Source organism: Anas acuta, chromosome 16 (genome assembly GCF_963932015.1).
Source record: "Anas acuta chromosome 16, bAnaAcu1.1, whole genome shotgun sequence".
Lineage (NCBI taxonomy): Eukaryota > Metazoa > Chordata > Aves > Anseriformes > Anatidae > Anas > Anas acuta.
The window spans coordinates 14589327-14605824 of record NC_088994.1 but is presented as its reverse complement, the minus strand read 5'-3'; the positions used below and the strand labels follow the sequence as shown (position 1 = coordinate 14605824).

General features: G+C 49.1%; 1 protein-coding gene across 2 annotated transcripts in view; it reads right to left on the bottom strand.

Moving 5' to 3' along the window:
* The window catches only part of COL20A1 (collagen type XX alpha 1 chain), a 44583-nt gene that overhangs the window by 27537 nt on the left and 548 nt on the right, over positions 1 to 16498 (bottom strand). The window contains exons 2-14 of one of the 2 annotated variants that reach the window (XM_068700808.1): positions 13107 to 13191; positions 10627 to 10737; positions 8869 to 9012; positions 8501 to 8659; positions 8106 to 8306; positions 6835 to 6990; positions 6054 to 6173; positions 5750 to 5914; positions 4574 to 4735; positions 3245 to 3417; positions 2355 to 2484; positions 1688 to 1833; positions 112 to 235 (exon numbers count right to left, since the gene is read on the bottom strand). In XM_068700808.1, the coding sequence (XP_068556909.1) occupies positions 112 to 235; positions 1688 to 1833; positions 2355 to 2484; positions 3245 to 3417; positions 4574 to 4735; positions 5750 to 5914; positions 6054 to 6173; positions 6835 to 6990; positions 8106 to 8306; positions 8501 to 8659; positions 8869 to 9012; positions 10627 to 10737; positions 13107 to 13179 (1864 nt within the window). In that variant the 5' untranslated portion in view covers positions 13180 to 13191. The remainder of the gene's footprint in view (positions 1 to 111; positions 236 to 1687; positions 1834 to 2354; positions 2485 to 3244; positions 3418 to 4573; positions 4736 to 5749; positions 5915 to 6053; positions 6174 to 6834; positions 6991 to 8105; positions 8307 to 8500; positions 8660 to 8868; positions 9013 to 10626; positions 10738 to 13106; positions 13192 to 16498) is intronic. The other variant, XM_068700809.1, reaches the window with a different exon arrangement.

Below are 16498 nucleotides of genomic sequence, written 5' to 3'. Positions count from 1 at the left end.
CCTAAAATGGCAGGGTTTATGAGCCACATGCCCAATATGAGAAGTACCTCCTGTAACAAAACCATCCTGCCTGAAGGGTTTAATAACAGCTTTAATAGCAGCAGCACTTACAGGTGGTTTCCTGGATGCTGGCTGGATCACTTGCATCTTCCCCGTACATCGCATACACGGCCACAGAGTACTCTGTGCTGGGCGACAGCCCATCCAGCAGGACCTCAGGCTGGGCCACCTTCACCTGCCAACGAGAGCCACTTTGGGGCACCCTTCAGCTCTGGGGGCACCCTCTGACACCATCAGCAGAGCAAAACCTTACAGAGGCACAGGCCAGGGTCCCTTTTGTATCACTAGTGACAAATGCACACTCGGAGAGGTGCTTCATAGTGCTTAGGGCATCTCTGCTTCCCTTCCCAACGGACACCAAGCACATCTGGGGTTCACATCACTTTCTCCCACCATGGTTTGCTGAGGTATCAATGTCTTATACAGAGATGTTACTGTTTTGGTGGATCTGGAGTTATCTGAAGTGAGCAGGAAGTGATTTGTTGCTTCTAAGGACAAATCTCACTGTGATTTTCCTGGGAAATTCACTAAATCAGAACGAACTGGAAAGTAGAAAGCAGAACAGCTTTCATCGCTGAAAATATTAAGTTTGGAGTATCCCAAACCCCTATTCTTAGTGAAAGTCTCCCCCAGAAGGAAGGCCACATAGCAGGAAGCTAGAGTAGATCTCTGTTTGCAGACATCCTGCAGTGACACCCCCCAGGACAAAGCCCAGCCCTGGGGACACTGAGGCACCAACATCCCTGAGTCACACAGCAAGAGAGGATGGAAGCAGAGCAAAGAACTTGAGGTTTTAAGTGAGAGATGAGAATCCCATTTTCCTTGGGGGCCTGGGAAGCCAGGCTTGCAGAGGAGCTGCCTGCTGCAAGCAGGGCGATAGCGGCTGGGTTGCTGCCACCTGCCGCTAACACTGCACAGCCACAGCCTGCACGCTGCAGAAATCCACCTTGGGGACTTAACAGAAGTCTGCACAGATTTATAAAAGGTTGGGAACATTTTAATGCTGGTTTATCAGGCATCCCATAGGTAGGCAACCGGAAAAATGCTCTACATGCTCAAATAAAAATTTAAATGTTGTTTTCTTTTCAAATGTTCTGAATGTTTCAAAAAAAAAAAATAAATAAATATGTAATTGTACACTTAAAGCAGAGTACAAGCCTTAATTGCAGCTATTGCTGTGCCATCAGGAGCGGAATCTGAGTCAAAGAGATGATGCACATTTGTACAGGTACTCCAGGCAACTTATTAAAATGCAACATGACAAAGGGACCTGAGAAGTTTTTAGCAATTTTCCACTCTCTGAGCATTGTTTTGCTTTTATATGGTGTCGTAGTTCGCTCTCTAAAGGTCAGTGAAAATTGCCCTAACAAATTTTTAATTAATATTTTAAGATAAACAAAACAAAGGCATTTCTGTACAGCCTCAAGGATACAGAAATTACTCTGGGAACTGCACAGATATGAGCTCTGTCCCTGGAGCCCCAAAGATTCCTGTTTCAGGTCTGCTCTCTATATAAAATGGTCACTACTTAAATCCCACATGGAGAGGGTTTCATTTTGGTCTAAAGTAAATGAGAAGAGCCCAGACAGAGCAAAACCAATATTGTTGTTATTCTCCTGAGCCCTACCTCCATCGTATAGTCCTCTGCTCCATCAGGGGCTGCAGAGCAGAGCACCAGGTACTGCGTGGCTCCCGGGGCTGCCTTCCAGCTCAGCCTCATGCTGTTGTGGCTCAGCTCGGAGACACGCAGGGAGCGGGGGGAAGACAGAGGCACTGGTGGAAGAGAAAGCCCAGGTTCAGTGTGCGAGGTCTGAGCTCAAACCCTGCAGGGGAGCTGGGTTTACAGCAGCTACTGCAAGCTGGTGGGCATCCATCCCATGTCTAACACAGTGGGATGATCACGTTGCAAGGAATGGGGTTATTTCATTTGCAGCCCAGTGATGGCAAAGGAGCAAGATGTTTTTAGCATGGTGTGTTACTGCCATGACAGGGTGAGCTGAGCACAGTGGTGGTGAGTGGTGGTGCAGAATGACATGGGTGGAAAGGGACCCCTGAAGGTCTGTGGCCCAACTCTGCTGCTCAAAGCAGGGGCAGATTACAGAAGGATGCTCAGGGCTTTGTCCAGTCAAACTCTGAACATCTCCAAGGATGGAGATAGCTGTAGATGGACCATCTGAACTGCAGGGAGGTGGGAAATACAATGCCAGGCTCCAGACTGAGGTGGTTGCAAAGACAGAGCTTTGCTCACCTACCACAACCACGCATTGGAGTGATCCTCCCTACTCACGACCTACGTGTGGAGGTGACGCCTCTCAGCCCATCCCCAACAGCGGTGTCATAAATAGGAAACACTGACACCAGATACTCCGTGTGCGAGGTCAAGTTGGAAAGCCTCAGAGAGGAGACTGCTCCATCTAAAATCACCTGAAAGCACAAAGGAGGGCTGTCAGGACAGGGCGGTGTCAGCTGCCCTCTAGCAAAAGAACAGCCTTCCTGGGCTAGCATGGCTTATTTGTAGCACATCTGTGCCCAGAAACACGAAGTCTGATTGCCCTCTGAATTTTCTGACAGCTCGTATCTCTGGGGAAGCTCTCTTGCCCTCCCCAAAATGAGGAGATCGGAGGCTGTGAACTTTTCTGTCCTCTAAGGATTGGATCTGTACAAACACCAAGCACAAGCCCCTAAACACGCTCGGAAACGAATGGAACAGTTCAGTTGGAAGGGACCTACAGATCTAATCAAGACCAATTGTCTTATCACATCAGGCCTAAACAAAAATTAAAGTATATTACTAAGGGCAATCCATCAAGTATTTAGATTTGCTTTTCCAAATTTTTATATCCTTCACAGATCAGCGTCCTTGGACAAATCTGTGTTCCCATGTATCCTGAGTCAAAACAGATGCTTTAGGGAGGGGATAATGCTGTGCAAGAGAAAACTCCGCATCAGCATGGCTTGCAGTAGTTTCAGCAACATGATGTTCATCCCTTTTCCTCCTCTGTCTTGCCATCCTCTCAGCTTTTTGCTTATGCATTCACTGCTTGTTTAATTTCATCTGTTTTTCACTGATGCCCTATGATAACTGCACTCCTACCCTCATCTCTCCATCTACTCGAGCCTACCAAAACCCCCAGCCACTGCCTGGAAGGCACCGCAGCCTCGGATGGCCAAAAAGGCCCCTCACCTCCTTGGGGGTGCCACCCTTCGATGGGTAATACACAATCCGGTATTTCTTTGGTGGTCTCAGAGGAGGACTCCAGGTCAAGTGCATGCTCTTAGAGGTCACAGCTGATATTTTAAGGTCAGTGGGGCTCAGCTGGGGACCCATATCTGTGGGGATATCTTTCACAGTGCTACCTAGTAATTAAAAACACAATTACTTTCTCATGTTCAGACTTCTCATACCAAGCATACTTCCTAGCTCATAAATACGAGTAACATTTTTCAAACCAAGTTGCAGTCCCCTTTCTTACAGAGCACAGAAACTGTTCCAAACTGCTGTTATATAAATATTTTAAAACTGGGCACCCGGAACATAAATACTCCACAGAGAATAGGCTGTGCATTTTGCTGGGAGCTGGGAATATTTTTTCCAACAGAAATCTGTATTTTTGCATGTATTCAAAAGATGATTTTTCAATTATGAAGGTCCGTTAAAATTAAATATAAGACTATCTTGATTTTTTTTTTTAATACAACACGTCTTTCTTTAGGCTAACCTGCATCTGTGAAAATGTCAAAACGTATTTTCAAAAAAAAAAAACATCTAATAAGTACAAATTAATAAGAACAAACGTAATTATTTTTATTAATCTCCAGAGTGTTAAAATAAAAGTCTGCTTAAAAGTTTGGCTTTCTTGCTCTCCTTAGGCAAATCTTAGAGCAGAGAGAGGTGGAAATATGTACATGATATTCCTCCTGAGGAATCTAAGCTAACATCTGGAGTAGCTCTTCACTCCCCTGTTCATCACACAAGCTGCCCTCCAGAAAAAAAGAATAATAAAATAATAATAGACTGGTTTTAACTTGAAGATTCCTTGGAGATTACTTAAAGGGTGGAAAAAACATAGTTAGATATTTTGCTATCTCCTCTTCCTATTGCCTCCACATACTCTCCCTAATATTAGCCCCTTTGCTTTTTCTTCCTCCTGTTAGTTGGAAGAAACTTGGGGAAGAACGTGGTCACAATATATTTATCACACAGTAGGATAAATGGGACTGAATAGAAGCCCCCTCTTCCCTACAGTGCTAATTATTGCTAGTTATTGGCAGAGCTGGGTCTTGTAAAAGACAATGAGGGGGTCTTGTAAAAGACAATGGCCAACATGCTGACATGGCAAGGAACATTTCCAGGCAGCAATAGGGCAGAGAAAGGAGATCAGCATAGGAGAAGAGCTAGATGGTGCTGAGAAGGTGGTGGAGCTCATGGATGGATAGGTGTGAGAGGATCAAGCAAGGAATGAGGCTGGCAACAGGGAGAAAGCTCAGCCCTCGCTGAGAGGTTTCACTTCACCTGCATTTTCCTTGCTCTTCTCCTTGATCCTGGCGCACAGGACCCGGGTAAGCCTGCCGACCAGGTTGCTGAGCAGGGGGAAATCCAGCACGTTGTACACCGTGAGCTCCAGCGGCTCCGAGGCCACCTGCTTCAGCTCGGCCTCATCCGCGTTCTTCACCCCTGCGAGCGGAGCACAGCACCACGCTGAGCACAGGCCTCAGCCGGGAGCACCTCCTGCCCCTGGCCTGCAGCACACAGCTGAGTTTGCTTTCCATTGCCAGTGTCAAGGTCATCTGAGCATTGCCCAGGGATCCACCTGCTTGTCCGAGTCCAAACCTAACAGCTCTGATCATCCCCTTCCCCCCTTTGCTCTTGAGTTATCTCAAAAGCACTGCGAGTCCTGATGTCTAAGGACAAAACAATGTTTTTTCCTCTAGCCAGAGAGGAAAAGCACAGAACCCAGACAGGACCAGACATCCAAAAGAGATTTCAGCTGTTAATCCATCATGCTGCCCGACACAGCTGAGGCTCAGCAGCTAAACTCAGTCCATGAAAGAAATCCCAGTGCCAGCCATTTAGGTACATAGCCCCATGTAATAAAACCTTGCTTCTGTGTTCTCAACTTAAATTAGCACGTAAAGTGTTGGGGATTGCAATTTTAGGAGAGTTTTCTATGTAAGTTTATCGTCTACATATTACTCTTTAGCAGACTTTAGTCTTCAAGGACAGAGCTACTCAAGACCATTTTCTGTCTCATTATTACTGCCAGCTAGTGAAGAGCAGATAACGTTATTATTCAGAGAAATGGGAAGTTTGAGAGGCAGTAATTACAAAGGAGCTCTCCTGTCCTCCCCAATACAATGTTCTCTTGCCTAATTCCACAGCTGAGAACATTGTTCTCATGGCACAAGTTTCTGAGGCTGGCAGAAGTCCTTACAGATTGGAGGTGAAAAATCTCTCATGTGAACAACTTTGTTTTCTTGTTTTCTTAACTAAAGCCCCTTTGAAGACACTGCCTGTGCTGAACAAACAGCTTAATTTTCTTCTCTCAGACATGATGTAACATGGTCCTACTTACTACCTTCACAACTTCAGGATACTCTTATCCAAGCTGAGGGAACGTAGCCCTCAGCAAGAAGAAGAGTGGAAGCAGCTTGGTTCTGTCCCACGACCGATCAATGGCTGTGATCTTACCGATGGCAAATATCTCTATGCCCATGTTTTTCAAGGTCTGAGCAGCCAGGTTGGCATCATCCTGGGATTTTCCATCAGTCAGGAGGATTACCAGTTTCTCGGCCTCCAGCCGGGCGCCAGCATCTGGTTTCAGGTTCTGTTCCAGGACGTGGGTCAGCGCCAGGCCTGGGGAGGAGGACAGAGGGATAGGGTGCCACAGCCTGACAGACAACCCCCAGCCCTTATTCTTCTCCCTGCCCTCAGTTGCCTTGTTCCCCATGGAAGATACCATCCCATCTAGCAGAGATCTGAGAGGTGGGGTTACCTGTAAAGGTGTTGCCACCTTTGTACCGCAAATTCCTCACTGCCTCCAGCACCTGCTCCCTCGTGGTGTAAGCACCCAGGTCCCACTCCGTGCGGGGATCGCTGCTGTACTGGGACAGCCCTGGGGAAGGAAAGAGCTAATGGCATCATGCAAGACAAGATAAGCTCCTGTTTTGGGTAGGAGGAGTCAGTTTGGCGTGGTAGGGTGACACAAAATAAAAATTGGGCTGGGGTGAGCAGACCTGGCTACTAGCTCCACTTCTCTCCATGGTGGTATTTAACCATACATTTGATAAGGCTTCAGTGTTACTCAGGGTCAAACTGGCCAGCAGGAAGGATTTGCACTGCCCAGTTTCACACACAGCCTGGGCAGTGCCATCCTTTGTGTTTAGCATCCCTCAGAACTGGAAGCGGCACCATTCCCAACTGAGCCCACAGCATCCCCACTGTGGCATTGCCACCACATCTTTCTGTGCCGTGCTCTGTAGGCTGAGCATCCCATCAGAGACAGGCAGCAGACCCCAAATGTATCTCAGCATCAAGCCCTCCCTCAGCACCCGACCGGGTGCTGCCCATGCAGCATTGCTTCTGCTCACTGTGCAGCTGTTTCTTGCATGCTACAGGGTGGGAAAGTGTCAAGAGAAGCATGCAGGACCCCAGCCCAAAGGAATAAAAGCTCCCCAGGACATCACAATAACACAGGAATGGAAAGCAAGCTCCTGTCAAACACAGACTATTTCTGGAGGGATTTCCCAAGGTCAGGAAACAGGGAAGTGTCCTACCTACTCTTATCTTGTCTTGGGCAATGCTGAATGGGGAAATTAAAGTGCTCAGGAACTCCTTAATGAGCTTGAAGTTGCTGCGTCCGATGCTCCACGATCCATCCACAAGCAGGACGATATCAGTCATTGCAGATGTGTCACACTGAAACTGGGAACCTGCAGGGGAATAACATATGACATTGAGAGAAGAATTGTAAAGGAGGAAAAACAGTTTTAAGATAAGAACCAAACCTGCAGCGTAAGGCCGTGTCTGGACAGCAGATTGGACCATCTGCCAGCCTGACACATCCCAGCACCTTGGAAAAAACCCTTGGCTAAGGGCAACCACCTCAGTACCAAGAAGTAGAGTGGTGAGCAGCTCCATTTCCACAAAGAAAGGGTTAAGCCTGCCAGGAAGAGCGTGCCTTGCCCAAGCTCTGCTCTCTGCAAGCTGTCAGCTCCATTACATCTCAGCCCCAGCCCTTGCTTCCCTTCTATCTAGCCTAAGTCTCCAAGAACTGCAGGTGATTGCTTAATTCCATTCCATCGTGAGATCCCCTGTGGGCTGTAATTATTTTGTGGCTTTATATTAAATCCCATCTCTCCGTAAAAACCCGCTGGCATCACAGCTCCTCCAGCCCTGCCTTTCTCCCCACCCCAGGCCTGCAGCTTAACAGAGGATAAGATAGGGCATGTTGCTGATCGACTGCATCTTCCCTGAGTATTTTTCAGATTTTTTTTCCCATCTTTGGTAGAAGGAAATGGATAACTGCAACCTGCTGCATCTGGATGGCAAGGGGTTACTCTCCTCTCGTCTCATGGCTATGAATTCCTGCTGCTCTCGAGGGACCAAATGGGGATGCTCTGCTCAATGCCTTATCCACCACTTCAAAAGTGCTGTGAGCCATCTGCCCTGACACATCCTCAGCTGGTGCTGAGGATCTGGGGTCTGTTGGAGAACAAAAACTTGCCTGGGTCTGTCTGAAGCAGGGAGAGGTGGCAACGTGAATAGGGCAAATAGAGGAAAATAAGTTAAACCCTCTCAGAGGAATTTTTGTTCTAACTCCAGTTTGCCTTTAAATCTGTGATGTTTTGCAGAACTCCAAACTTTTGCAGCAATCCCTGGCAGTTCCCCGATGTATGGCTTAGCAAATTGGAGTGGTAGCAGCAGCATCTGTACTCCTAAAATCTTGGTGACAGAGAGAGGGCTGGAGGTTGGGGGCTCGTATTTAACAATCACTGGAGAAAACAGCGGGGAAGAAAGAGCAGGACGTGTCTGAAGCCCCTCTCACCTCTCCTCAGTGAATCCTTTGTGGGTTTTTCTTTTCCTAGAGACTCTCGCTCCGAGCTTGCAGGAGTGCGCTGGGATGATTTTGGGGCTGGTGGTGGTGTTTGTGTCACACCGGCCTCTGCATGGGGCTGGCTTCTCGTGGCTTCTCCTGAGCCCTTGGGCTGAGCCCCCTTCTGCCTTTTCTTTTCAGCTCTGTCCTTTGCTGTGCTCCAAACAGAAGAAAAAAATAAAAATAAAAAATTTTCCCTTGTGTTATCCCCATGCAACCTGCGTCTTACTGAAAGAACATCCCTGACAGAGCAAAACCCCTGAAAATTTCCATATCTCCTCGCGCTGGCAGCATGGCAGAGGCTCAAAATCCATCCTCTGTGACTGCAGGATGGTCTGGGCACCCACCTGGCTGCACCAAGACAGCGTTTGGGGGTGGAGGGGTGGGCTCTGCGCCCCCGCTGTGCTCAGCTGCTGAGCTCCCCACGGAGGTGAGATTCTTTCCCGATGCAGCTCCCGCGTTCCTGCGGTTGTTTCTAGCCTGGGATGCATTTTTGAGGTCCTCTACTGTGGGAAGAACAAAAATAAGAAGTCACTCCAGGCAGCTCCTTGAGCCATGGTCCATACCTCATCCCCTGGTTCTCCACCATGCCCCTGTCCGAGCTTGCAACCAAAATACCAAAAGGCTCCATTTTGTGGCATATTCTACACAGCACATGCCAGAGCCGTACCTCCAAGAGCTCTCTGAATGGTAAAACGTAGCTCTTCCTACTTACTCACAAATTTCCTCTTGGCAAACAAGGCTTCCTGGGAGCCGTTGAGCACGTAGACCTGCAGTGTGTATTCCTTGGTAGGGCTCAGCCCCCCCACAGTGGCTTTGGGAGTCTTGGTTTTCAGCATGACTTCTTGCTCCGAGTCCCCTGAGGTGGGATGAAGCCACAGCTCAGAAATTGCGAGAGCTTAAATTCAAGCTGACAGTAGAAAAAGCGCCGCTAAAATGCCGAGAATGTCTGGCTGGGGACCTCAGTCAACTCTAATTTATTTTTTAATTCTGCGGATCTCTGATTTTGAATCTTTTTTCCCCCCATCCAAAGCTGAGAAAAACTTCTTTAAATCCCTGCTACGTGCCCAAAATGGAAAACCAGTTCCCACCCAGCATTAGCGCAACTCCCACCGACTTCTCAAGGAGGTGCTGCCTGAAAACCCAGTCTTTGGAGGGCAAAGGTTGGGCTGCCACCCCCTAGGAAAACATCCAGCCAAGAGATGTGCTTGAGGTCGTGTGTGGCAGGGCAAGGAAGTGGCCTGACATCTCTGGAGGTCCCAAGTGGCACCTGGGACTCGTTTTACTTATTCCAGCTGCTCTTGCTCTGCTCTCTCTGCAAGTCCCACGTCTCCCTAAAAGCTGTCCTCTGTGGGGAGAGGGATCATTTTTGGGACCAGCAGTACCCCCAGACTCCTCCTGCTGCAGGGGGTCCTCCAGCCATGCCTCATGGCCGTGAGCCTTGTCCTGGGGCTGCGATGCAGCTGGAAACTGGGACATTTCTGCATGGCAGCGAGCAGATGGAGCGAGGCAGCTCTGCAAAGCAGCAGCCAAACATCTGCGGGGAATCTTTGGGACCACAGCAACAAAACAAAGCGAGGGAGGGCAAAGCAGCTCCCTAAAACCCCGTTCAAAAAAGATCTACGAGCCTTTAATCGTGCAGATGGATGCATTTCTGACCCCACCGTCCCCAGGGCTGGAAACGGAGCTCCCCAGCTCACGCAGAGGGAAAGCCTCAGGCATGTGCAGGCTGGGGGATTCCCCACGTTCCCGGGATGCTCATCGCTCCCCGCCGCCGTGCTGAGGCCCGAGGAGGAGCAGGGCAGGGAAGGAATGAGAAACCTCCAGCTCCGGCTGGGCAAACAGGTGGGGGCTGAGCTAAAAGCAGGCGGCTGAGCACGAGCATTGCTGGCCCTGCTCTCCCCACCCAGCTGGGGAAGTGGCAGCGACTGGAAAATAAATGCCAGACGAGGCTAGGGTTGCCTCCAGACACCAAGGGACGTGGTGTCCTTCCAGCACCACCGCCAGAAGCCGGGGGGAGCAGGAGTTTGGTCGGGGCAGGGAGCCAGGAGGCTGAGCAGCCCCTCTATGGGGTCAAGGACATCCTATCCTTGGTGGAGAGCAGGGAGCCCCCTAATAAGGCCAGCAAGACCCTGATGAGGGCAGACACTGCAGCAGTGACTTGTCCTGCCAGTTATAACCATAGCACCATGAATCTGTTTTCTGCTCCACTTTCTCCCAGGGGGAATGGGGCTGAATTTCACCTCTCTCTGAACACGCACTACAGATTGAGTCCGTGCTGGCCAGGAAGGCTCCTTGTCCACCCTGCACGAGCAGGTAATCAGCACTTAAAGCCAAACCAGCCAACAGGTAATTCCCCCTGCCTTATCTCACCCCAAGCACCAGCACGATTTAGACCCCAAAGTCCTACTGTCTCAGTCTCTTATGCACAGATAAATTGCCTGGGTCCAACATCCCATGTACTCGCACATACCTGCCATGGGTTTCACCCGCACTTTGTAGCCGTTGATGTTCCCCTCGGTCTCTTTCCATTTCATCTGGAGCCTGTCTTCCGAGAGGACCGTGAGTTTCAGGCGGCCTGACCCTGGGGAGGAGGAGCCCCTGGGTGTCCGTGCTGTTAGGGATGTGATTCCTCCCTCTGCACACACCCGCACAAAACACCCCGCACGCTTCCTTCTCTGAGGATTTGGGGCCTGCTGCCATTCAGAGGGAACTTTCACCATCCCATCTGAGTGCTCAGCATCCCCTGACACCCCTCTGCCAGGAAACCCACCAGGGGCCACCACGTGAGACCTCACTGAGCTCTGCTGCCACCAGGAAAAGCAGCCCAGCGGGAGGTGAGGGCTTCTCTGCACCTCTCCCACCCTGAAAGACACCACTGGGAGCTTTCATGCAGTGTGTTTGGTTTCAGAGAGAGTGCAAATGTCTGAAATGGAAGGGCTGGAAATAGATAAAAGGGATAAACGAGGCTCCTCAATGGGCTCAGGCTGCTAAAAAATACAGGAATTCCGCAGGTGATGGATCCCATCCTGCAAAAAGATTATTTCAGGGACAGCTCCAGTCTAGAAAGAGGGAATGGGAGAGAGGAAGAAAAAAAAAGAAAAAAAAAAAAGAAAAAAAGAAAAAAAGGCAGGAGAAAGGAACAAAAAAACTTGATAAAGTGCAAATAACAGCTCCCGGCAGGACCATAACTCACAGGCACCAGCTCGTGCCAATTTGTAGGAAGCAGCAAACTAAAATGGCAAATTCTGATGAAAAAAATAGTACAGGACAAGGAGGTAAAACAAAGAAAGAGCGTATTCTGTTATCAGCTCCATATTTGGCAGAGATCTGTTAAAGCCCAGCTAAATGTCTCAGCCCATGTGTCACTTTGAGTCAGTGATTCCTTGGTGAAATGCAGCCGTGCTGTCACACAAATGCCGCCATATGAAGCTTTTTCACTTGACTGGCTTTAGGATGGCAACTCAGCAAATTTACTTCCCTTCCTCCCTGGTCCTGTGTCTACATCTGCCTTTCCAGCAGGCTGCCCTAATGTGCCATGAGTGAGCGCATCCTTTGCCTGCATGGTTTAAACATCTGCACCCAAATGCCCACATCGTCTGCAGTTGTTACCAATCTCTTTCCCTTTATCATTACTCATAAATAAAAAATAAAATAAAATAAAAATAAAAAAGCTTAAGGTGACCCAGAGCATCCTGCTCAGTACTGGCAAACCGTTTGTGCTGCACAGGACTCCTCAGGTCCCTAATCTGGTTTTGCATGATGCCAGCCATCTCCTGACAGCTTTGCCATGAATTCAGAGCCCAGGAAAGCAGTGAGAGCTGGCAGCGAGGACTTGCTTGTCCCAGCCCTGTGTCTGTGCCCTAATATTTCCTTGCGGAGACTTCCTGCGGGCTGCCCAACAAGCACATAACTATCCAGGGGGAACAAAGCTCAGATTCACGTCACCCCAGGCAAATATGAAGGGGAAGAAAGAAAACATGGGGAAGAGGGAAGAGGGGCAAAACCAAATCCCAGAGTCACGCCTAAGAGAAGTGGTAAAAGATCAGGGAACAATGAGGGGGATTCATAGTTAGATGAAACATGGAGCTGTCTCCTTCTGCATGAGCGTGGTCCAGCTCCTCGGCCATCGCTCTAGGAGCCCAGCAAAAAGGCAAGAATGTCCGCAGACAGATGTGAAAGGACAGCATCCTCTGAGGCACCATTATGTGCTGGATGCAAATGAACCCCGGTGCCATGAAAGCTCCACTGTTTCTCTGCCCCATGTTGGATGTGAGCTGTTTGATGCTGTAACCTTGCTCTCCGGCGGATGGGGAACTAAGCCTGGAAACACTGCACGGGCACATCTGGGAGATGCATGGCATGGAGATATGTCTGTCCTGGCTCTGATGGGCACTCACCACCTTGTACTGATCCCTTCCACGGAGGTTTATATGGAATATCAAGGTGGACAGGATATGGTGAGATGCTATAGGTATTTTCTGCTCGTTTATGGCACTGTGGGAGCGCTGCATGGTACGGGAGGATTGCACCTCGCGTGCTCTTTTACCTAAATCTTGCACCAGGTGTCACCATACAGCTCCACAGCAATAGTTTCAGAGAGCAGGACAGATGTGGCAGCTAACAAACCACCACTTTTTCTCCCTGGTTCTCAAGCTCCAAATGTGGATCATATAAGCATCCCTCACTCCTTACACAGGCTGAAATGCATCCGCGGTGCAAGGGAGCGGCTGTCTCACTGCTGCCAGCGATGAGAACAGGCACTGCAGGGGGGGTGGGATGGGGATCCTCCCCCAAAGGGCCCCCTGGTCTCCCATCGCTCTTTATATGTAGAAATGGGCTGCTTGGAGCTCCACCACATAAGGGTTGGGGCTGAGCTTCACCCAGGGGGCAGCCAGACCCCACGGGATGCCCCCAGAGCTCCCCCCAGAGTGAGGGCGGACGGCTCCTTACCTTGGCCCCCTCGTCCCCAGACGTGGCTCGCCACGGGCAGGCAGGCAAAAAGGAAACAAGTGCGAATCAGCATGGTGACCAGGACCTGCGAGACGGCAAAGGTCAGGAAGGAGGAGAGCAAGGGACATTTCACTACATCAAACCTCACCTGCATGAATTCTGCCACCCTGGAATCCCCTCTGCTTACCTATCCCCCATGCAGTAACCACCTGGGCTTTCCTATGGCCCTGGGAACTGAAGCATGTTGCTGTGATTTTTATTTTTATTGTTTATTTATTTATTATTATTATTTTGGGGCAGGAGTGTCTATTTTCTCTTGCAGTCCCCATTTAAAGGCCCACAATCTGAGGCATACAACACTGACAGCACCAAGAGGGTGGATAGAGAAGGACATACTGAATTTTGCTGCAATTCCTACATATTATTTTGCGTTCTTGGTCTCTCCAGTACAGCTGCTCAGTGCCTTGGCCCAGAACTAAATAGCATTGATACACCTGATGGGGAGCAGGCTTCATCCTTCATCCAGCAGGCTCAGCTCACTTGGTCCTGCACAGCTCTCCTGGCAGCACAACCTCAGCAGAGGTATAATACACCTTTTAAGTAATACAGAGTAATTATTTCCAATTAATATAACCCAAATCAATAGAGGTGATCAAACACCACATCTGGTCTCCGGTCCCAGCAATGCACACGCTGATCAGAGGAGCAGACAGCTCCTCACACCGTGGGTTTTGTGTCTCTGCAGTTGCTGTTATAAAGCAATCATGCAGCAGAAGGGATGCCACCAAGCTTGTGTGTCAACAGCTTAAAAACAAGAGTTTTGTTTGCTCTTTGTGGTGGAGTTCCTGCGAAGTTATATCCAGGACGTGTTGGGATGGTCTTGTTTGAACTTGCTCACCTGAAAACAGATGTGGTTATGGACTTTATCATGTCAGACAATCAGTTTGACTTAGAAATAACCTCTGCAGTGCTCCCAGAGCTGGCTGGCTAAGGACAGCCACTCCTCAGCACTCACCCTACAGCTCATGGACCTCGAGGACTTTGTCTTTGCTGGCCTGGATATAGGGTTTGTTCAGTTTGTGTCAGTAAAGTCAGACCAGCACAAAAACACCCTATCAGATGGAAACAGAGACTCTCCCTGGCCTCAGCCTCAATATATACCAGATTTAAAACACGTTGGCCTTTTGCAGTGCATCGTTGGCATCTGTCATTTCTGTGCTGCACAATTCAGCCTCATTGCTTTTGGCACAATCAGACCATACACACACAAGTTTCCCCCACTGCCATCTGCAGTGACTTTTCACTTCTCTTCATTCTGGCGGACAGGTATTTACAGGCTCCTGGCAAATACCTATTCCTCCTCCAATACGTCAGCTTTTTAGGGATTTCAAGGAAAAATGAATATGCACATGGGTGACCTAGCCATGATCGCCTGCATTTTAAATCAGTTCTAAATTGTAAGAATGAATGGAAAAATATGCAAGTTGTAACAGAGAGATGTTAACCACCCTCCCCCTGCACACACACTCATGCATGATAGTCTGTGATATATATATATATTTTTTTTTTTTGATTGAAGATCAGGTTATATGGAACAACTGCCATGTAACTGAAGCCCTTAGCCATGGGAAATACTCTTTTTTTTTTTTCCCCCAGCTAATAAAGTGAAGTCATTGCTCAAAGAGAAGCAGATTAGAGGTGGCTTTCAGGAATCTGGCTGTGCTCTTCTGGAGAGCAAAGCCTGCCCTTGCTGCAGAGGTACGTGCACCAGGCAGGAGAGACAGCACAAATGAGCTTTTCAGTCAGGGTGTTTGTCAAAAATGCAGACATCTCGCAATGCCACCAAACTGCTCTTCACTTCCATGCCACTTCCCTGTGGCTCTGCTGGCAAACAGAGAGCCAGCCCCCAGCAAAAGCACTGGGCTGGGCAGGATTTTTGTGCTAACCAGGGCTACACAAGATCCAAAGGGCAGCGAAATAAGTATGTGTGCATCTGCAACATGCACTGAGCTGGGCTCCTGCAAGGTCACAGCCAGCCAGGAGCTTCCACCCTGCTGTGCCAGTAAGGATGAATTCTGTATTAACACAGAACTTCAAAACCATCCGTGCTTTGCCTCTTCTTCAAGTTCCATTTTCCTACCAGTCAATCAGGTATAACAAATAACCTGTTTGAGATGGTAGAAGATGAGAAAAGGATTTTCATTGCCCAGCAGGGTTACTTGCCCCCACCTGCATCCTGTAGCCCCTTCCCATCCATTCCTGCCCTTGCTGGTGCCACCACCACCCAGACCAAGCTGTGGTCCCCAGAAATGGGGGGGGGACCACGGTGACCTCAGCCTGGTGGAGTGCAGGGAGCCTCTGGCACGCCGATGCCTCTCTCCTGTTACTCGCTCAGGGAAGGAATTTGGAGACAGCAACACATGGAGCATGTGGTGAGTATTTCCAGGGCCTGGAAAATGGGAGGGGGACACGCACCACTTCCCGTTGGTCCCAGCTGCGTGCTCGGAGGGGATCTGGAAGTTAAGGCAGTCTGAGATCCCCTTATTTGTACAGGAAATTTTTTAAATAGTCACTTTAATTAAAGAAAAAATAATAATGATTTCTAAGCAAAAACATCCCTGCGGTGTTTTTAAGTCAGCACAGCTGGAAGTGGAAACTTTGGGGTACTGCGAATTATTTGTGTCCTCCACAGCCCCAGAAGCTGGCTCACGGTTTAGGGACAATTCTGCCCTTCCTTGTCCCAAAGGATGTCACCTCGCAGCCCACGCACAGGGGTGGCAGCAGGGACCGTCCTGCAGCAGACAGGCACCTGCCCACTGCAGGGAGCAAACCTGTCCCATGCTCCCTAGGAACTTTGCTAATTAAAGGACCTAAAACAGACTAAGAAGCCCACCATTCATCAAACCCCTTCTGTTCTCTCCTGGAAATCTGTATTTCAGTTCCACTAGTGAACAAAAGCCCTCAGTTACCCCAGCACCAGTCCCAAAGTGTAAAGGACAATGCCTGCTTCAAGGCAGAGCCTTGCAGGTTCCCAAACTTAGAAACTTTGGCTTGGTGCAAACCCACACCGTGCCCACAGGTGGGAGAAATGCACCTAGAGCTGCCATTGCCAGCAAACCCTTCCAAGCACCATCCTTTTGGCAAAAATAAATAAAAACAAATAAAAATCCTGCAAGTTTTACACCATGGACCACAAAAGAAAAGGAAAAAAAATAATAAAAAAAAGGCAAACTGACTGCATGTCTCACATGCCAAAAGAAGCAAGCGCTCTCTATAAAGCAGTCCTGGTGATATTCCAACCTGGCCTGCAGCAAACAGGAGACCTGAGGTCATCGGGGCTGCTGCCATCCCTCAGGGCAGCCGTGCTGCATTGCTCCAACCTTCCCACAGCT